The following is a 22,952-nucleotide window of genomic DNA, read 5'->3' on the forward strand; positions in this document are numbered from 1 at the left end:
AATTCTGATAAGCACATGTAGTAATCTGTTCTTCTGTTTCTACTTCTGCAGTACTGGTCTTTCATGAGAATCAACCCTGTAACTACAGAAAATGAAAGATGTTAAAAGTGCTACACTGATTAACTATTTCATAGAAGAGAAAAGCCAATGTCATTTTACTGCACAGCAAGAAACATGAATTTGCTAAGAAGGAGAAGCAAAAAACCTCAGGGCTATTTTTTCTCTTACTTTGCTTTCCAAGGTAAAAGAGCAACTATACTTCCATGCATACTGCTGAAGAAATAGGTAACAAATATTCCACTTTAACTGCTGTAAGAAAATTACTATGATCCCTTCTTTCAAATTTGCAGCGAACCCCAAATCTCCATAATAATCAAAGTGGTGACCAGATAAGGAAGTGAAAAGCTAAAGAATGGGAAAGAATTCATACCAGAGCTGCCTAACTCCTATACATTTTTTTAAATGAGCGGCTTCATTTATCAGAAAAGAAAGTCTGCGTACATGTCACAACAGATGCCGTGGCGATTCCCGTGGTACAGGATGCCAAAGATCTATTCCAAAAAATTGATTAGTCTAAGACAATTAGATACAAAGTGAAATGTGCTAAACACGAGTGGTTTCTAAATAATAAAATGCACTTAAACTGCTATTGCATAAACATTGCATAAAAATTCTTACATGAAGATACAAAAAAAAAAAAATTCTACCAAAGAGTGACCAAAGAAGAAAACAGCACTGTAGCTTTTACGAACATATTATTTCCAAGAATATAACAATAATCATGCCAGCAACTAATGTTTTGAGGCTACCTATTTATTTCCCAAGGTAACATCTTTAAGTTTTAAAATGTAGACACTGGGGATTATTACTTCCAAAGCAGGGGAGCCGGAGCCAGAGCAAGCAAGCACTGCATTCAAGGAATTACAAGTAGCGGCCTGTAGATCAGCTGAGCGTTGACAAGCCAGAAACTCATCTTTGAGCTTTTCTGTCTTGGAAATATGATCTCAGCCCAAGAACGCCTGTGGCATCTTCAACAACAGGGATGCAAGCCATCGCATATTGCTGTTTGCATTATTACAATCCCACAAAAGTGCACGGGGCCCTTTTATAAAAGACAGAATAAGGAAAAGAGAAAGTTGTTCAACATTAGAAATATACTTCATACAGCCAGAGTGAAAGTGACTGCATTTCTGACCTAACAACTGGAGTGGAGGAGAAAGTTCTAAGTATGAGGCAGAAGTGAAAGCTGCAGGGAAAAGTTAGAAAATATGACAGAAGAATTTTTCTATTATTTCTTCACCTCTCTCATTGGACTTCTTAGTTTGCAAGAACTAATAACTCCATATATATAAAAATAGCTTCTGTAGAATCCGAAACTACTCACAAAAGGGGTCCTGTAAGGAAGCCCTATATACTCCACAAATTCATTTTAAGAAATCATATTTTCAAAGTTTGATATACTAACCAAAATAAACAATCAATAGGCAGATCACCATACAGGAAAGAAAAATCTGCCTTAAGACATGTTTGAGACAGTAAGAATGTGCCCTTAAGCCAGGCAGAAACCAGGCTAACCTGAAATGGACAGAAGTTAAAAACATTTGATAAAAATATTTTATTTTGCTATGTAAAAGCTAAAAATTGTAACTGTTAAATTTTGTAGGGAGATACATCACAAGGGAGGGGAGGTTGCAGAAGGGACCCTATTTCCCCCTGGAGAAGAGGCAGCTGAGCTCCAGCAGCCAGTCTGCCCCCTCTAGCCCTAGGTACCCTCGGCATCCATGGCCACTCAGCCCCAGTAGCCTGCTCGGACAGAGCAAGAAATTCCAGGAAAGAGTAATTCTAGGAAGCAAACTAAGCAAGTTAAGACACTTTGCAGGGGGAAAAGGAATCTTTCATTTTCTTCTCAGGTTTTCATGTTTGAAACAGAATGGGAGAGAGAGGAGGGTGTGTGTTAAATTACCCTGTTGCAGCTATTTTCAAGCTGTAAGAAATGAACTTGTAACACATAGGGCTATTTAGACAGTTTATCAGAAAAAATAAAATGTTCTCATCACAATTATCTTTCAGGTCTACACTAAAATGTTATCAAGGTCTTCAAGTTAAATATTCATTGCAAGAAAGGTGAATACTTCTGATATTTAAAGAACAGAATAAATAAAGTTGATTGTTTTGTTGAGCTGCAATGTTAGGAAGGCCTCATGTTGAAATCTATCTGTACCTTTAACCCACCGATGCTAGTTCTACTTTCCGAAGCAAACATCAGAGAGTTCATGTTGACTGTTTAGTCTTCTCAAGTTAAACACTTCCAGACCCTGTGAGGATACCTCCTATGACAGGATTGCCAGACCCTTCAACATCCCCATGGACTGCTCTGGAAGTTGTCTAATTTGTCAAAATCTCTCTTTAAATGTGACAGCCAGAAATGGACACAATACTACAGATGTGCTTGATTACAGCAGGGTACTATTAATTTTTGTGACATATGGACACTATGCTACTACCAGAACCTAACTAATTTTTTTTTCTTTTGCAACCATATCATGCCACTGGTTCACATTAACCTTCATTTTCCTAAAGAACTGCCACCATACAAAGTCATCTCCATACTTCCATACCAATGAATTATGATGCATTTACTACTATAAAATATTTTTTGCTTTCAGCACAGCATTGCAGCCCACTTAAAAACCATGTTAACTCTAAATTGTTATCTATTTCTAACAGCTATCCCTTTTCAATTCATCCATGGATTTTAAAGCAAGCCTCTTAGATCTTCATCAAAGTCATTCGTACAAATGCTGAGGAAGAGAAAACTCAGGGCAAAGGCTTATGATCCTTAACCAGGGACAATACCCTGACCCAAACCCAAGAACGTATACACCTCGCCGGTGCTGGTTCAGTCTGCCTCCCGCTCACACAGCAATACTGCTAATTAATCTGCACACCACCTCATACACAAGAGCATCCTGCATCCTTGACAAATGCTTTGCAGAAAGCAGGATTAACCTACCTTTCAAAACAAAGTGTAAGAAATCTATACATATTAAAATTATAATTATATAAAAATATTTATGTACACAGAACAAAGACTAGAAGGGATACAACATTAATGGAAATGGTTGCTCCAGAGTCAAGCTGTGGAAACTGGAGATTTGTTTTTTACTTAATACTGTCTTTAATAGGTTACATTGTTTACAGAATTTAAAACACTGGGAATTATGAAGAGAGAACTTGGCTTGGAAGAAATCCATGTGAAACAGCATTTAAGAGCATTGAGACTCTATCTGATCCTATCAACCTGAAAACTTGAATCAGAAACATATTCACTTGAAAAGACTTGTTGATACCTAGAAACATTGGCTTTTTCTTCTTTATTTTTTTTGTTTCTCGTACTGCTACTTTAGGCTTAATATTTCCGGAAATCAGGGAGATAACAGACTGGAGAACTGGATTCCGAAGTTTAGAAAAAGCCTAAATGGAGTGTGCGTTAGTCTATGTATGCCCCTCACATCTGTTTGTCTGTCTGTCTCTGCTGGGGAGGTTGAGAGGGATAGAAAGAAAACAGCCATCATATTGACATTTCTGTGAAGCTATGGACTAAGCGGTCTCCCCTCCAGCCCAAGAATTTCTAACGAACACATAGACCCATATCATCAATTCCCCTAGAGTCATTTTTTTTACACTGGAGGTAGGAAATAAGTGTTAGAATATGCATTTAGGTGTTTACAGAATATTGAAGGGTGAGTTTTAAGGAAAGGATTTGGGTAGAGTATGGATAATTAGCAAAAAAGAAAAAGGAAGAAGGTGGCTGGGTATTTTGGAGAAAATGTGATCTATAATTACTGCACTTATTAGAATCAGAAACAATCTGAATATTTGACTTGGGAATTTTTTTAACAAGTCAGGATTTCTTCACTACTTCAATATTTTGTGTACTGCATGATTTTCACCAGTGGAAAACTAATGTTAGAAATTGGATACAAGTTATCTTTATTTCTTTGAGGTTGTCGCTAGTGTTAGAAACTGGATACATGTTATCTTTATTTCTTTGAGGTTGTCGCTAACCAGTTTTTTCTGGTGTTGTCCCTTATTTTCAATGTCTGTGAGACAAGTGAAAATGCCACTTTGCTTAGAAATGCAATTTATCTACCATACTATAGGTTAAGTAAAATATATGAAGCAAATCAACAGCTTTTAGATTTATGGCAAACTGTTGTAAAAAAGATAAAATGTTCAATACAAAGTCCACTTACTCTTTGACAACTGGAAATTCTACTTTGCTTAGAAATAAATTTTCCCTACCATACCAGAACTTAAGCCAAATACAGGTGGTAAGTCAGCAGGTTCATAAATCCATAGCAATTGTCATTAAAAATGAATAAGGTGTCGAAATAGAAAGTCCAGTTATTATTTGACAACTGAAAATTTTACTTTGCTTAGAAATATATTTTCTCTATATTAGAAATTAAGCCAAATATATGTGGTAAGTCAGCAGATTCATAGATCTATAGCAAATTGTCATTAAAAAGGGATAAAATGTCCAAATAGAAAGTACAATTACTATTTTACTAGTGAAAATTCCAGTTTGTTTTGAAATCGTTTTTCTAAAACCCTGGAACTTAAGCTAAATACATAAGGTAAATTCAACAGCTTTATAAATACATGGCAAATTTTCATTAAATGGGTAAAATGTCCAAAGAGAAAGTCTAGTTATTATCTAACAAGAGAAAATCCCACTTTGTTTTGAAATACAATTTTCTTACCATACTAGAAGTTAAATATAGGTGTTAAATCAACAGCTTCGTAGATCTACAGCAAACTCTCATAAAGATAGATAAAATGTCTAAATACAAAGCCCAGTTATTATTTGATAAAATAAATAATACACATTAACTCCTCTTAGCTGTATATGCAACCGTGTGCAAAATGGGCAGAAATAGTCAACACCAGAAATAAATATCTGAGAAAATCCAAAATTCGCATAGATATTAAATATCCAAAATATGTTTAAAGTTCTTATCTGTTAATTTTCTTTTGGTTTTGAAAATTTTTGTTGTTCTAGACAACACAAAAATGTTACCTAAAGTATTATTGCTCTATTAATGTTATCTCTGTTTTATTTTTAATATTGTTTTGTTTTTTGGATAACAAAAAGGTTTTATCTAAATTACTTACATACTGATGCTGTTTTTTCCCTTAGAAAATTCTATTTCTAAGCAAAGTGAACATATTTTCATATGTAGAGGAATAAAAAGCTACAATATGTTAGAATAGTGAGATGAGAGAAAATTCCTCTCAGTTTTCTGGTTTTAAATATTTAGGTACTAAGGTCGTTCATTTAAAATTTTAATTAAAAAATTAATTAATATTATTTCCTTTAAAGAAAGCGCTGCAAACTTAATGTTATTTAACATTTAAAGGCTCTTTGGAAAGAAAACAATCGAGGAGAATTAATTTGATCTTGTTTTTAACTTTTAGAAAGTATTTAACTGCAATCCTATGAAAAATATTTATTGTATAGCTACCTATACATGCGTAGAGAATGTCTGAAAAAGCAGACTCTATAATGTTTACTGGTGTTATTGCAGGGTGAATAGGTTACAGGTGACCTTTTCTTTAGAGTTTTCTAGGGTTTTCTCTCCTGAATTTTGTACAATGACCTGAAATTACTTTTATTATGGTAAAATACTAATTATGTTTTTTTAAAAAGTCCTGGTTAGCATTTTGAAATGAAAAAATCAAATTGGTTCAAACTTGTTCAAACTTTTAAAGTCTTAAGATGGATTTTAGAACTTTAATTTGTCCTACTTTTCATCTATACTGGTTTTAAATCTCAATTTTTAGAAAAATAATGTCTCAGTTAACTAGGTGAAGTAACTTTCGAATTTAAACAAACAAACAAAACTGGTAAGAATTTGACAGCGGTCACCAGAACAGTATTCTACCAAGCATAAGAAATCCTGGAATTATTCTATCTTGTAGAAGAGGGTGAACATCCTAAAAATTAAATTAAAAGGCACTTCTAAAAAGTATAATTGTGTTCACCCAACTTCCTAGGGAAATGTCTTTGTTAAAAAGCTGCATTTCATTCATTCGTATTCCAGATAGTGGGTATTTTATCTCTAATAAAAAATAAAATCTCAGTAAATGGGCTACAGTTTTGTTTATTCCTAGAAAGGCTCGCTTTTAAAGTGCGGGTGTCTCCAACGTTGTTATGACAATAAGTCAAATTCTTATTGATATTCCAAGTATAAAATAATCCGTACCAATGTTACTAAAATGTGCTCAATTTTGCTCTTCAAATATGAAGGGGTTTCATCTGTGTTTCCGAAACCTAACTCAGCTGTAGACAATTTGGTTTTCCCTTTTAACTTAAACTTGTTTTACTAAGATCATCAACAGATTGTCAGTTTCCCAAGCGCCTAACACTGAGGCGCTTAGATGGGAATCCGCGTTAAGGTTTTATTTAGCATCCTTCCTCATCAGAATTTTAGCGTCTTATCAGCCACTGCAATTTTCCCCGACATAAAATATATATGTTCATAGTACAAATACACGCAAATATTTGTGGCCGAATCTCGGCAACCCGCTGGAAGGGATTAAACGTGCGGTTGCCGTGACTAAACGCATTCATTCACCCTACAAGATTTAGAAAAATGTAACGTTGCAAGGGAAGCAAGGTCTCTGTGTAAACCTCGTAATCGCCACCAAAAGTCCGTAGCTGGGAGCCTTCAAAGCCCGCCAAACACACTGGAAGCATCCACAGCTGTTTTAAATTGGTTTTGGTTTCTGGAAACAGCGCACTCGGTACGGCAGCATCTCTGGCCTCCAGCCGGGGTTAACCCTGACCTGGACGCCCTGTTTAGCTCCCAGCATTTCATGATTCCGCTTCCCTGCTCCGTAAAACCGAAGAAAACCGAGATTTCCGCCACCGAGAAATGCACTTAGCAAGAGGGGGAAATTTGGTGTTTTAAATGTCACATTTTTGTGTTCTCTATCACTATCAAGAAAAGGAAAAAAGATGTGTTTGTGTAGCGGGGACGCAGCTTGACACCCATTTCCTTTGGCTCGCATCCCGGCCGCAGAGCCCAATCGCGGGGAAACGGGCCCCCCAGAAAAACATGCAACGACCCCCAGCTCTTTGCTGCAGGGATCGGGAGAGGACTACCCTGGGGCTGGGCGGGGAGGAGGATGTTGGGAACAGGAATTGGAGATGGAATTTCTGCGCCCGCAGAGCAGGGAGGGGCCCGCGGGGGCGCGGAGAGAAAAAAAAAAAAGGCCAGGGGTCAAGCCTGGGGAGAGAGAAGCTGGGCCGGGGAAATGGGGTACAGGGTGTACTGAAGGAGGGGTACGGTGGGGTCCGGGACAGAAAGAGAGGCTGGTGCCCGGAACCCGAGCGGGGGAGGGGGAGGCGGCGGCCTGTTGGCCCCGGGACCACCACGTCGCGCGCAGACCACTAACCTGTCAGCAAGAATGTGCCAGTGGTCGCGGGGCTCATCCTGCGTGTCCCCCGACCCTGTCCCGTCCAAGCACAGGGGTCTCCCAGCTCCCACCACCGGGGCAATTGCATTCTTGGCCTGGCTAGGCCGTCCGTCCTCGATTCTCCCCTCCCCTCCCTTTCTTCTTCCCTCCCAGCTTGGCCAGTTCAGCATCAGCATCCCGCACCCCCTCGGTAATCCCGTACTCCCTCTAGCGGCGGGCCACTGTAGCGTGGCCACCGCCCCCACCCCCATCCCCCATCCCCCGCACCCCCCTCCACCCCCTAGCCCGCGGAGCACGCTGGGATTTGGCGCCCCCCTCCTCGGTGCAACCTATATAAGGCTCGCAGTCTGCGCTCCTGGTACACGCGCTTCAACTTCGGTTGGTGTGTGTCGAAGAAATCTGACTGCGCCCTGAGGAGAACAGCGGAGAAGGTCCACCGAGCCTGGCGAAAGGTCCGCTGAGCGGGCTGTCGTCCGGAGCCACTCCAGGCTGCGGAGCACCCAGTTGAGACCGCGCCTGGCTCAGGTGTGGGACCCCATCCTTCCTGTCTTCGCAGAGGAGTCCTCGCGTGGTGAGTATGCGGTGAGGACGTTTTTTTTTTAAAGATCATGTTCATTCCCTGTGCTTATCGGGAGCTGCGGGAGATGGAGTAGCACCCCAGAATGTCTCCACGCAAATCTTGTCACGCCTTCACTGGCTGTACCCCCCAAAAAATGGGGAAACCAAGCCTTCAAGGCTTGGGTTTCCAGGACCAAGTCCAGATATGGACTGTAGACAGAGATGAGCTGCAGACAGTGATGAGCTGCAGACGGTCAGGAGCTACAGATCGACTTGCAATTTGCTCTTCGAATGCGCTACCAAGTGCCATGCTTTACAAACTGATAAGCGCTTCAAATGCGCTACAAACTGGCGCTTCAGATGCGCTACAAGCACGCTTCACGCGGGCGACAAACTGATGGGCGCTACAACTGGCGCTTCATTGCGCTATGAACTGATGGGCGCTTTATGTGCCACAAACTGACGGATGGGCGCTTCAGTGGTGCTACAATCCAGAACGAGGAGCAGCGATATAGGAGCTGCAGACAGAAAACTGAATTGCGCTTTACACGCGCTGCAAAATCTGAGCTGCAGAAGAGTAGCACTACAAAAACGCTACAAAAACGATGCGATTAGCCAGCCCGACAACAGCGCTTCATTGCGCTCTGAGGCACATGAACTGCAGAGGTACATGAGCTGCGGAACAATTAACACCTAAGATGCACTACAAAGTGGTAAGAGCTGCAGAGGTACAGGAGCTGCAGACTGTTTGCGCTACAAATAAAGCAGCCGTAGTGGGACATGAGCTGCAGAGTACAATTCCTCTGTTTTCTTGGAGCAGGACCCCACCCTTTCACCTTTTGGAATGGCTCCCACTCTATTTTTCTGCAGGACGGTTCTCTGCATGATGGTGCTGGTAGACAAAATGGAGCCCCGGGCAAAAATTAGTGTTTAACATTCTGCCCACACCATTCCCGCTATAGCAGTGGAGTGGAGGGGCGCTGATTCAAGTGGAAACGGGAATCTTTTTGGTGATGGCAGAGCAGCCTGCCTGCCTACTTGTGCTTGATTGAAGTGGCGGTGTAGTTGTGGTGGCGCGAATCAGAGTCCAGCAACAGTTTGTGGAAACTGTGGGTTTGCTGAGTATGGCGGGGGAATTGGATCTGTTGATTGCTCTTGCTGCATGAAATGAATCTGGCTTTGGCGGCTGGTGGGAGGGGTTTGGGAGGGGGGATTCTGGCGCAGGGGGGCGTGCAGATACTCTGCAGCCCTGTAGCAGCCAGTCTCAGGCCTGCCCCGCCCATCCTAGCGTGCCTTCTCTGCGGTGCTTAGCGCCTCCTCCCACAGCGCCTCCTCAGAGCGCGCCTCCCCTGCAGCGCGCCTTCCCAGAGCGCGCCTTCTAGATGCGGCCTCCTCCGGCCCCTCCTCCCAGCTCCTTAGCGCCTGCCTGCCCAGGCCCCACCTCTCTCTGGCCACCTCATTCTGAGGTGAGCTGCTCAGGCCCCGCCTCTTCCAGGCCCACCTTTTCTGTGGTGAGCTGCCCAGGCCCCGCCTCTCCCAGGCCCACCTCCTCTGAGGTGGACTGTCCAGGCCCCGCCTCTCCCGGGCTGCCCCCCCTGGGAGGTGAACTGCCCAGGCCCCGCCTCTCCCAGGCCCACCTCCTCTGAGGTGAACTGCCCAGGCTCCGCCTCTCCCGGGCCCGCCTCCTCTGAGGTGAACTGCCCAGGCCCCGCCTCTCCTGGGCCCGCCTCCTCTGAAGTGAGCTCACCCTCCTCTGAGGTGAGCTCAACTAGATCCCGCCTCCTCAGGCCCACCTCCTCTGAGGTAGCCTGCTCAGGCCCCGCCTCTCCAAGGCGTGGCCCCTCCCTAAGCCTGCCTCTGCCGGGCTGGCCTATAGTCCCACCTCCCTCAGAGCCCGCTAGCACACATGCGCAGTGTGAACCCTCAGCCCCTCCCTTCAGGCCCGGGTCCTCTGCACCTGCGCACTTTTCTTGCCTGAGCCCTGGCTGTACAGCCCCGCCCCCCTGCGGTTTCTCTGCTGTGTGGGTTTTGCTTTTTGGCTGCTGGAGTCTAATAGAATAATAAATAAAACAATAATAATTATAACTGGAATTTATGAGCACTTTTAATATGTTCTTTGCATATATTCAATAACATAATCCCACAATTTAAACTCCTGATAGTGGCTTATGAAGGGACCCTGTAAACTGACATGGCTAGTGCCTCTAAAGGCAATTTAGCCAAATGTTTTTACTGCAAATGAAAACCAAAACTTAACAATTTATTTTTAAAAACTTTAAAACTATTTTCACATTTAAGGTTTTTTTAGAGGCACTAGTGGACCTTTTGGAATCGGATGTTTTGGTGGATACAAAATTGATGCTGTTGGTTTGGCCTCTGAGTGAGGATAAGGCTGTTATTTGCGTGCCTATGAAGCTAGGTGTTTTCTTTGGATCTCTAGGTGATTAACCCTAGCCTATTTGCCTATGTATAATAAATTGTGCCTGCACATGGTAGGCATTCATTAAATATGTGTTAAATGACCAGAGTAAATAGGTTTATTCAGTGTCTTGCTTGGTGTCTGTAGGTCTTTTCTGATTTGCTCCTTTCCTATGGTGCTTTGCTGTCCTGGGTTGCCTTGTTTGCGTTATCTCTCACATATAACAGAATAAAAAAAAAGTGTATGTGTTTTTAAACTCCAATAATATAAGCTGTAATTATAATACAAAACAACTAAATTAATTTAAATTATTCCAAATAATTAGCTTTTTTCATAAAAAGCTAGTTATTCCAAATATTAGCTTTTTTCATGAAAAGCTACTTATTCCAAATAATTAGCTTTTTTCATAAAAAGCTAGTTATTCCAAATAATTAGCTTTTTTCATAAAAAGCTAGTTATTCCAAATAATTAGCTTTTTTCATAAAAAGCTAGTTATTCCAAATAATTAGCTTTTTTCATAAAAAGCTAATTTAAATTTGGGGCAAGCGGATTATTAATGGAACATATTGGTATTAAAGTTTGTGTAATGTAACATAAAGTCACATTACAAAATATAGATTGTTTCAGCTTGCATAATTAAACATCTGTATAAAACAAATTTATAACTGATTGCCAGTAAGATGTACCATGTAAGAATTGTGTTTCTAGCTGAATGAAGAAATTTTAAAACCTGGTTCCATATATTACAAATCATGAGCCAGGACTTTGGTAGGGGAGGAATTGGGGGCTTTGGCTCCCAAAAATCTCTGTCACGTACCCCCTCCCCACCAGAAGTACACAATCTATGGAAAATTTGTGCTTATCATAATTACAGCTTTAAGTAATTCCCCCTCCTCTTTGTATATTGTATATTTGCATATTAAAGAGGTTCAAAACAACGGTAATAACATGCATATTAAGAGAATTTGCATTTCATAAATAGTACAAGATAGTACTAAAAAATTGGACATTTGAAAATATGAAGCAACTAAGAGTTGCTTAATGAGATGTCATTTCCTAATGGGATGTTTATTTATGGTTTTTGGCTACTATTGCTCTTTGGTGTGTTTGTGGAATAGAAATTATTCCAAGCTATTGTGAATAATCAGTAATTAACCAAATGTATTTAATTCCTAAAAAGACTAAAACTGAAATTATTATCATGTAAAGATGGCATCTGTCCTAGGCAGCTTGGCTTTATGCAGTTTGTCCTTTCAGTTTTCAGGAATGAGACCTTTTGACCCCTCCCCTCCAGTGCAGCCCCTACTAAGGGGGAGTTTAAGGAGCCATACATAGTTCTATAATTCAAATCAAGTAAACATGCTTCTTGTGCCAGGTTAACCTGTGCTACCTCAGTCGCTGTTTAAACATTTTTATACACACTGTTAAGCTGCCTGCCCATTACCCTATTACTTTTAATGGATAAACTACTGTTCCCTGAGCAGTTGTCTCTTTTAACGTCCCACCCTAAACTTGCCAACCCTCATATGAAGGCCTCAGGCTTGTTATTGGCAAAGGTCAGAAGTCTTAAGCTAGTGACCTTGCAGGCTAAAGCAGGCCTTGAATTTGTTTGACCAGCACTACATTAAAAAATAAAAAAGAATGAAATGTCTGGTGGGGGGGATGGTAAGGGGGAGGGCATGCACCCCCAGTTTCATTGTTGCAGCCCCTCCCATCTTAACTCTGGTCTCTTTTCACTTTTAAATTACCTTCCTTATATACCAAAGGTATTTGACTTTTTAACCCTTATTGATCTTTTATTTCCCTAAACCATGTAGTAATTATTTGCTGATTTCCTAATGTATTGTATTTCTGTCCCATCACTGTTTTTTGCAGATAATAAAACCATCAGACCTGGGCTTCAATAAAGCCCCCCTTAGTGGCTGTGATTGACAAGTGGTCAGGCTGCACCAGGCCATGCTGTGAATGCTCTTTAGAAGTCCTGTCTCAAGGTTTTGAAGGTATTAATGTCTAGATGACAAAAGTGGTACCTTAGTCACCTTACTTATGCTTATTAGTTTTTCGTTAATGGGACATGAAAACTCCTAATTTAATAAGGAAAAATTGCATTATGTTGTGATGTTATATTGTCAGGGTCACCAATACAATTGTCTTTAAGGAGTTGGAAATGATACTGAATGTCATGGGTTATGATGTGTTTATTGTGTTTTCTCATTTTTTCTAAACTTGAATATTTTATCTTGAATGTCAATTATTTGTTGTTTTTGTAGCCTAAGTTACTAAAGTAATTAAGTAGTGGTGTTAAAACTGTTAAAATGTCACACTACTCCCTGTCTCTTAAAGACCCTGCTTGCTGTATAGCCACTCCTTGGAGAGCCTACACCAACTGCAAAGGACACAGGGATACTATCTGTGGGTGGTGACATTGGGGCATGGGAAGTACCTAAAGGGTTTAGGAGTTGGAGAGGAAGGAGCATTTCTTTACAGCCAGGGGCTGGGCATCATGTTTAATTACCACTTTCTTTTTTTTTTTTTTTTTCTTGTACTCCATTGGTTGAAAATAGTAACTATTTTTCACCTAACTTCTCTAATTACCAACTGTGTATCTTTTTGGCCTTATTCTATGTAATTTATTTGGCATCCATTTTTGCAGGTAAATCACATAGTGAGTATCCAGAGAGGACCAAGTTACGTATTTAAACTTTTATTTATTTAAAAGTTTTATAAACTTTTTAAACTTTCTTTAAAAGTTTTAAACTTTTTAAAGTTTTTAAAACTTTTTTAAACTTTTACATATTATGTTTTAAACTTTTTATATATTTAAATTTTCCAAATATGGGACTTGAGATTATTAATAAAATTTAAAATAATTAAATCATTCTAAATGCATTTAACCGTATTTTCAGGAAGTACACGGGCAGACACTGTGTCAGGATTTTTTATGTGTGTGATTTATTGTCATTACACTCATAATTAGAATGTTTAAACACATGCCCTACCCCCACCTCCCCACACACATCCACTCACCCCCTAGGAGTGCAGCCCTGTCCCACCTTAATATTACAAACCTTCATTTGGGACTGTGCTGACAAATCTTGGTTAAAAACTATGGATTGCAAACTGGTGACCTGCAAGACAAATAAGGCCTTGAATTTGTTTGACCAACACAATATTTTTAAAAAAGTAAATATCTTCAGGTGGGAAATGCATGCCCATGTTGCTATAGTTGCAGCCCCTCCCTCTTTTAATCCCAATCTCTTTACACAGATAGTCACCTTTCTATTTTCTAATTAATAATTTGTTAATATCAGCTAACCGTTGTTGAATACTCACTACATAATTTACCTGCACTATTTAATTAAGTCCTCATAATTAGTTTGAGGTATACTATTATTGGGCTTCTTTGAATGTCCCGTTTTATAGCTTTTCCTAGGAGGCATCAATTAGTATTTCTTGAATGACTGCATAATGACAAGGGAAACTGACATACACATATTGCTGCTTAGTGCCATTTCTGTCCCATAGATAATTTTCTTTGGGGATTTAAATTATGGTCAGAAAAGTAATTTAGGCAGTCCTGTGGTTTTTGTGGTGGTGACTGTTCGATTTGATAACCAGTTACCTTCTCTGTGGCAGTGGAATTAGGGTTGTGACAGTTGGCCAGAGTACCCTCCTGCCCACAGGGCTGATGAATACATGCATTGTGATTTTAATACTCCCCTCTTGCTTTAATGAGATTCTATTAGTTGTAGTATTAACTATTTTTGGCCTAGCTTCTTTAATAACAAAAGTTATTATTTTGGCTTTAATTTGCATAATTGATTTGCTATCCATGTTTGCCTTGAAGTTTCTTGCTGTGTTTGAATACAAAACTACTTGTTTAGAGGGTTTCAACATTCTTTTATAGTTTATAAAGGTAAGCATGCTGTTGATAATGTATTGTTGAATCATAATGAACAGGTGGCCTTTGAGGAAGACAAGGTCATTTGAACATCAAAAAGTAGTTTGCTTTTTGTTATCTATGGTGCTGATTAATAACTTTCTCTTGAGAGTTTATTTTCTTTGTTCACTAATTATTAATGTAACCACATAGAGCAAGGGATAATTTAAATACCAAATCCTTTGTGTCTGCATTTTGCTACTTTGAATGTATAAGTTGGATTTATACATACATTTATCTTTATTTACAGAAATAAGCGGGTTTTGAAAACAAAAAAAAGAAGGAGTGGAAGAGGGGGCCAGGATCCAGGCCTCCATCCCCACAGAAGTGAAGCTACAGCTGGGAGGTCTCCTCCCACCCCAACCGTCACCCTGGGTCCCGACTGCCCACCTCCTCCTCCTCCCCCTCCCCCCAACAACAACAACAACAACAACTCCAAGCACACCGGCCATAAGAGTGCGTGTGTCCCCAACATGACCGAACGAAGAAGGGACGAGCTCTCTGAAGAGATCAACAACTTAAGAGAGAAGGTCATGAAGCAGTCGGAGGAGAACAACAACCTGCAGAGCCAGGTGCAGAAGCTCACAGAGGAGAACACCACCCTTCGAGAGCAAGTGGAACCCACCCCTGAGGATGAAGATGATGACATCGAGCTCCGCGGTGCTGCAGCAGCTGCTGCCCCACCCCCTCCAATAGAGGAAGAGTGCCCAGAAGACCTCCCAGAGAAGTTTGATGGCAACCCAGACATGCTGGCTCCTTTCATGGCCCAGTGCCAGATCTTCATGGAAAAGAGCACCAGGGATTTCTCAGTTGATCGTGTCCGTGTCTGCTTCGTGACAAGCATGATGACCGGCCGTGCTGCCCGTTGGGCCTCAGCAAAGCTGGAGCGCTCCCACTACCTGATGCACAACTATCCAGCTTTTATGATGGAAATGAAGCATGTCTTTGAAGACCCTCAGAGGCGAGAGGTTGCCAAACGCAAGATCAGACGCCTGCGCCAAGGCATGGGGTCTGTCATCGACTACTCCAATGCTTTCCAGATGATTGCCCAGGACCTGGATTGGAACGAGCCTGCGCTGATTGACCAGTACCACGAGGGCCTCAGCGACCACATTCAGGAGGAGCTCTCCCACCTTGAGGTCGCCAAGTCGCTGTCTGCTCTGATTGGGCAGTGCATTCACATTGAGAGAAGGCTGGCCAGGGCTGCTGCAGCTCGCAAGCCACGCTCGCCACCCCGGGCGCTGGTGTTGCCTCACATTGCAAGCCACCACCAGGTAGATCCAACCGAGCCGGTGGGAGGTGCCCGCATGCGCCTGACCCAGGAAGAAAAAGAAAGACGCAGAAAGCTGAACCTGTGCCTCTACTGTGGAACAGGAGGTCACTACGCTGACAACTGTCCTGCCAAGGCCTCAAAGTCTTCGCCGGCGGGAAACTCCCCGGCCCCGCTGTAGAGGGACCTTCAGCGACCGGGCCAGAAATAATAAGGTCCCCACAAGATGATGCCTCATCTCCACACTTGCAAGTGATGCTCCAGATTCATCTTCCGGGCAGACACACCCTGTTCGTCCGAGCCATGATCGATTCTGGTGCTTCTGGCAACTTCATTGATCACGAATATGTTGCTCAAAATGGAATTCCTCTAAGAATCAAGGACTGGCCAATACTTGTGGAAGCAATTGATGGGCGCCCCATAGCATCGGGCCCAGTTGTCCACGAAACTCACGACCTGATAGTTGACCTGGGAGATCACCGTGAGGTGCTGTCATTTGATGTGACTCAGTCTCCATTCTTCCCTGTCGTCCTAGGGGTTCGCTGGCTGAGCACACATGATCCCAACATCACATGGAGCAGTCGATCTATCGTCTTTGATTCTGAATACTGCCGCTACCACTGCCGGATGTATTCTCCAATACCACCATCGCTCCCACCACCAGCACCACAACCGCCACTCTATTATCCAGTAGATGGATACAGAGTTTACCAACCAGTGAGGTATTACTATGTCCAGAATGTGTACACTCCGGTAGATGAGCACGTCTACCCAGATCACCGCCTGGTTGACCCTCACATAGAAATGATACCTGGAGCACACAGTATTCCCAGCGGACATGTGTATTCACTGTCCGAACCTGAAATGGCAGCTCTTCGAGATTTTGTGGCAAGAAATGTAAAAGATGGGCTAATTACTCCAACGATTGCACCTAATGGAGCCCAAGTTCTCCAAGTGAAGAGGGGGTGGAAACTGCAAGTTTCTTATGATTGCCGAGCTCCAAACAATTTTACTATCCAGAATCAGTATCCTCGCCTATCTATTCCAAATTTAGAAGACCAAGCACACCTGGCAACGTACACTGAATTCGTACCTCAAATACCTGGATACCAAACATACCCCACATATGCCGCGTACCCGACCTACCCAGTAGGATTCGCCTGGTACCCAGTGGGACGAGACGGACAAGGAAGATCACTATATGTACCTGTGATGATCACTTGGAATCCACACTGGTACCGCCAGCCTCCAGTACCACAGTACCCGCCGCCACAGCCGCCGCCTCCACCACCACCACCGCCGCCGCCTCCATCTTACAGTACCCTGTAAATACCTGTCATGTCTTTCAGGATCTCTGCCCTCAAAATTTATTCCTGTTCAGCTTTTCAATCAGTGACTGTGTGCTAAATTTTAGGCTACTGTATCTTCAGGCCACCTGAGGCACATCCTCTCTGAAACGGCTATAGAAGGTCAGGGCCACCCTGGACTGGCACACATCCTAAAGCACCAAAAGACCTTCAACATTTTCTGAGAGCAACAGAGTATTTGCCAATAAATGATCTCTCATTTTTCCACCTTGACTGCCAATCTAACTAAAATAATTAGTAAGTTTACTTTCCAGCCAGTCCTGGAAGTCTGGGTTTTACCTGCCAAAACCTCTATCACCATCTAAATTATAGGCTGCCAAATTTGCTGTTTAACATTTACAGAGAAGCTGATACAAACGCAGGAAATGCTGATTTCTTTATGGAGGGGGAGACAAGGAGGAGGAGGACATGACTTTTCTTGCGGTTTCGGTACCCTCTTTAGATCACTGGAGGACCGAGGCCTTATTAAGGAAGCCAAAATTATCGGTGCAGTGTGGAAAGGCTTCCGTGATCCTCTCGCTGCACCCTTAGAAACTTCACCATCTTCAAACTCCATTTCCATGGTTCTGTTAATTCTCAAGGAGCAGCAACTCAACTGGTTCTCCCAGGAGCAGGCAAAACCCTTGTGACATGAAACATCTCAGGCCTGAAAAGAAAGTGCTCTCTCAGATGGACTCTTGCATGTTAAGACTGTGTCTTCACATCGTGGTGCAAATCACATGTACCCAATGACTCCGGCTTTGACACAACACCTTACCATCATCATGCCATGATGGCTTCCACAAAGCATTAAACCTGGTAACCAGAGATTACTGGTGGCTCCAGGGGTGTTAGATGTTCATGAAATGTGACCACCTCTCAATCACCTTCGAGGGCTAAAGAGTAGCAGATCAAAAGGACTCCAAAATCCCATACCCAACTCTTAAGAGATTTGTCCTGGTACTTCAGAAAGAATTTTCATGAGTGTTGTTAATTGGCTGGAAAAGCACCAGCTGACGTTTTGGAAGAATCTATCCATGTGTCTGCCTCCATATGCATCTGGGCATTTCACCTTCAGTCCCCTCATTAGACTGTAGCATTAGGATGTGTGGAGAGAGGAGAAATGATTTAGCACCCAGATTCACACTCCTATGCCTGGAAGGGACATCTTTGAAGAAGAGGAATTAGGGCTGTGGACACTGTCTTGAGGATGTGGACTTCCTTAGTGAGCTCCACATTACTTGATGGTAACCACTTCAAAAGGATTAGAATCCACATAATGAGAAAGGTCCCTCTAGAGGATGGAGCTAATGTGAAGCTGCCAATGGATGAAAAGCCTCAGAAAGCAACTCAAAGGACTCAAAGCAACGGGCAACACAAGAGTTGTCTTCAGCCCAGTGACACCTCTGGTGCCCCCTGGAAGCTTTGTGCTAACCTGGTACTGCCTGACTTCCTTTAGCCTGGTCCCTTGCTACTACCTTGAACTGTTTTGTCTAACCTCTCTTTTTCTGTTTAATTCTTTACTACTGCCATTGACCCTGCTGCAGGATTTGTGTCATTTTCCTGCCTGGTTGCTGAGACTCCATTTTGCTGCCACACACAGAGATGTAAGAGGCAGGCTTTAATTGCCAAAACACAGTTTGAGCAGTAGAAAACAACGTGGTGTACATCTCAAATTGCCTGACATGAAGAGGAGTCTAACGGTGAAGTTTCACTTTTCATCAGCATCATCTTTCACACGTTCATTATCATCCGCTCGTATTCTTGCATGTTTAAATACTTAAAATGTTTAGTATAATTTTTAGTGTAAGTGTTTTGAAGTGGTGACTCGGCTTTCAAAAATTTCCATTGAATTACAAAGTACTATCCAGTTCTTATTGTTAGAGCTAAACTAAGTAAAAATGATAAGTAACATAGTGTAAAATATTCCTTTACTGTGAACTTCTTACAACGCTGTGAATGAGAGGCTCCTCAGAACTGGAGCATTTGTATAATAGTTCATCCTGTTCATCGTCAATTTTAACATCATATATAATTTCAATTCTATCAATTGGGCCTTTAAAAATCATATAAAAGGATACAAAATTTCAAAAGAGAAACCTACTTGCTTATTTAGTCCAAAACAACTTTTTTTTCCTTCAATGGAATCAGAAAGCTTGTCAATCACTCGTGTTTTAATTACTTTTAAAATGGTGCATTTGTGCTTCTGAACTATTTTGAAGCGTCACTTCTGTTTACCTCAAGTATCAATTCATCCTCCATACATTTGAATTCGAGTTGTTTTGTGTCAAATTTACAGTTGTCAATTGATCTTCAAGCTGCAGGGTGCCTAGAAATGGGCCGTTGTCTGTAGCCCTGGCATGTGCACACGGACATTTGCCACCACTGCAAGCAAAAGTCTAGAGAAGTTTGCCAACGACAAGAATGACCAGGGAAAATACGCTGCTGTGGGTTAACAACTCAGAAAGTCCCTGATCCACATTTGGCTGTTTACTAAAGCTTGTGATTAACTTTTTGGCAGTGTGTACTATGCTCTATTGCTATATATGCTATCTATAAATATAGATGTTAAGGATAAGTAATTCTAAATTTATTATTCTATAGTTTTGAAGTTTGGTTAAGTTTCCTTTCACTCAATTGATTTATTTTGTTGTTAATCAAATTTATGTTAATTGGATCCTTTAAATTTTTTTGGCATTTTCCAACAAAAATGGCTTTATTCATAAGAAAGGAAAAAATCAATGGAATTTGATATCTAAAGAAGTTAGAAAGGGAGCAAAATAAAAAACGTTAAGGATATAGATGAATTATTAAGCAAAATCAGTAGTCGAGTTTTTCAAACTGGCAAAATTAATTAATTGACTTTTGGCCCAAATTTACATTGTTAATTAAATCAAGAAGGAAGAAGATCTAAGAGCTCTCATTGATAGGCAAGCCTAGAGAGAACTAGCTAAATTTATCATGCTAGGATATTGAAACAGAGAAAGTTTACATACATTTCTGAAGGGTCATTTTAGTTTGGAGAGTGAGGTATTTGTCTTAGATAGTGGAAAAAAGGAGAATTAGTCTGATCAAATCGTGAAGTAATACAGTGAACTTGCAGGTGCACAAAATAAGAGGGCCACATCTATATGGTGCAGTCTGGAATTCTGTTTAAGTTTGCAGGTACCTCTTGGACTTCTGAATTGATCCAGTTGTCATCCACCACAGACATCTCACATCAGATACAGACAGTTCCAAGATTGACAACAGAGAACAACCTGCTGGAAAGACCCGGGCAGAAATGGAGAGCCCTGCGGGAACCATGCTACATTTTCATCTAAAGAGAGAACGCACATCTGATGAGACTGAAAGTTCTTTGTTGTTTTAGATTGTAGGATGGTATTGAATTGGTCTGTGGAAAATTGCATTGCTTTTATTTCTTTGTGTAATCAAGTTTAAGTAATAGGGGATATATAATCATGAGCATTTTAGGGTGGGAGGGACTATTAAGTAATTTTAAGTGGGTGGGGTTATTTAGAATGTTAGAATAATATCATGTATTAGATATCGCTATAAGTGAACATGTGTACTTACCTGTGACCCTTTACCCTATAATTGCTATCTCCTTAAAGATTTCAAATAAACTCGGAGGGAACTGCAGGGAGACCAACTTATTTAGAGCGAATTGGACATGGATAAAAACCCTAGTGGGAGAAAGTTCAAAGGTGATTAGATTAATAATTTAATAGAGGATGAGTGCCCTCTGATAAATTACTGCTAGAATGAGCTTGTCAACGATGGATGGTAAATTTTCATGGAAGTTATAAAAGTGATAAATGAAAACCCTCGCTTTTACCCCTGTCAGTAGCCCTCCTTCTACCACTGAACCCCATTACCCCTACCCCTCATTCAACTTTATTGCTGTATTCTCTTCACTCTATATTGCTCTCTATTTGCTAATATTGCATTGCTGTTACAATAAAAATTCAATAAACATTTAGTGGTTAAGTGCAAACTGTGTCCTGATCATTTCAGCATCTACTAGCATCGAGGGAATGGGGTGGGGTAGGGGTAATGAGAGAGTAGGGAGAGTGGGAGAGGCTAAGAGTGGGGACACTAGAGTAGGGTGGAGCTGTGGGGAGGGTGGGATTGTGGGAAGGGTAGGGAGGTAGGGAGGTGGAAGGTAGGAGGGTGGATAGGGTAGGGGTGGAATTGAGTTTGGGATAGTGGGGGGGTGGTATAAAGACATTATTGATTACAACCTAGTATGAATTACATAGCCAGAATACTCCAGGAAATCAGTTATTCCAGCTGCAAAAGTTTAACATATAAAATAAAGATACACAATTAATAGCAACTCTGGTTGCTATTATCACAAACTTTAACATCAGTTTTACTTTAAATACTTGAGATTCATTAATAGAAAATTATGAAGTATTAGGACATAGAAGAAGAGTTTCAAAGGGTTGCTGGGTTCATATGACATGATAGTCACATAAATATGACTGTTTATTGGGAAGATAGTGACTAAAAGGAAAAATCTAGAACCAATGAAAACACACAACTAAAAACTGTCTACCCTCAGAAGCAGGCTACCAGAGTAGCTATCCATCAAGCAGAGCTTGCAAACTCCAATTGTGTGCAGAGTGGTGGGTGGGTTTGAAGAATTGGGAGTGAGGGTCCTCGGCCAAGAACTACTGAGTTATTAAGTACCTGCCCTGGGGGTTTCTTACAATTTAACCTGATACAAAAGTGATTAGCCAAATCAAGTTGAAAGAAAATGGAAACATCTTATTCCAATTTGTTACACCTAGACTCCTCCCCATCTGGGCCCCACTTCTTTCCATAATCCTTGTGATTAAACAAAAACAAAAAAAAAGGTGCTCAGCCTCAAGATTATGTTAAGTTATGCAGCTGTATGACAAAGCTAGTCCAGAACAATAAACTTATTTACATAACAATTGCAATATTTTTTTGAAACCTTTTATGAAATGAATAAAGACTCCCTCTTATCTAGTGTAGTGGAAGCTAGCAATTAATCAAAACAACTAATTACAATCAAAACAATTGCAATCAAAACAATTGTTTAGAATGATGACCACACTATGTTAACTTAAAACACAAATGTACATTCATTTGGTCAAACTTCAAAGAGGTCCATATTCCACCGATTGGAGCTCTGAATTGCCCTTTTGAATAAATCATCAGTACAAAATGTTATACAACAGTGGGAAAATAAACAACTTTTAAAAACATAAAGGCAATTAAATATTCATGACGATAAGAATCACTCTTGATCCATACCTCAAAAAATACACTAACGAATTGCATAAGGACTATCAGAAGGAAGAAGAACTTATTGGTATAAGGAGGGTAAACTAATACATCTAAGATGAATTAAATTAATAAAGATAACATGCACAACAGAATAGAAACATATTTGGTACATACCTATAAATGATTTGATAATGAATTCATTACCCAAACCACCTCATATTTTCCTGGAAAAATTAAGTAAACACCCAATCCCCACCCTTTATTCCTTATCCTCGGGTTCCACATCTACAGATTCAACCAACCTCAGATGGAAAATACTCAGAAAAAAAAAGTAAAAAAAATACAACGATAAAAATAAAAATAATATAATACAACTATTTACATAGAATTTACATTGCATTAGGTATTACAAGTAATCTGGAGATTAAAGTATACAGGAGGGTGTGCATAAGTTATATGCAAATACTATGGATTTTATATAAGGGACTTAAGCATCTTCAGATTTTACTATTGGCAGGGAGGGACGTCCTAGAACCTATTACCTTCATACACCAAGGGACAACTGTACATGAAGAAGAATCTGGAAGGACGGATAAATAAAATAAGAAAGAGAGCGTATGTGTGTGTGGTATGTTCCATAAAAATTTATTAATTTCTTTCAGTGTTCAAGGCAGT

At 40.9% G+C, this 22,952-nt stretch overlaps 2 protein-coding genes across 13 annotated transcripts in view; one reads left to right on the top strand and one right to left on the bottom strand.

Moving 5' to 3' along the window:
- Positions 1-7,684, bottom strand: part of SGCE (sarcoglycan epsilon) — a 70,676-nt gene extending 62,992 nt beyond the window's left edge. For 6 of the 11 annotated variants that reach the window (XM_030822105.1, XM_030822101.1, XM_030822099.1 and 3 more), the window contains exon 1: positions 7,465-7,684. In XM_030822105.1, coding sequence (XP_030677965.1) covers positions 7,465-7,573 — 109 coding nt within the window. In that variant the 5' untranslated portion in view covers positions 7,574-7,684. The remainder of the gene's footprint in view (positions 1-7,464) is intronic. The other 5 variants (XM_030822103.1, XM_030822108.1, XM_030822107.1 and 2 more) reach the window with 2 other exon arrangements.
- Positions 7,685-7,784: 100 nt separating this feature from the next.
- On the top strand, positions 7,785-21,015 carry PEG10 (paternally expressed 10). Of its 2 annotated transcripts, none has more exon segments than NM_001291095.1 (2): positions 7,785-8,067; positions 14,653-21,015. In NM_001291095.1, coding segments are annotated over 2 exon segments (2,355 nt in total). In that variant the 5' UTR covers positions 7,785-8,062; the 3' UTR covers positions 17,002-21,015.
- The last annotated feature ends 1,937 nt before the right edge of the window (positions 21,016-22,952 follow it).

This window comes from Nomascus leucogenys, chromosome 11 (assembly GCF_006542625.1).
Source record: "Nomascus leucogenys isolate Asia chromosome 11, Asia_NLE_v1, whole genome shotgun sequence".
Taxonomy (NCBI): Eukaryota; Metazoa; Chordata; class Mammalia; order Primates; family Hylobatidae; genus Nomascus; species Nomascus leucogenys.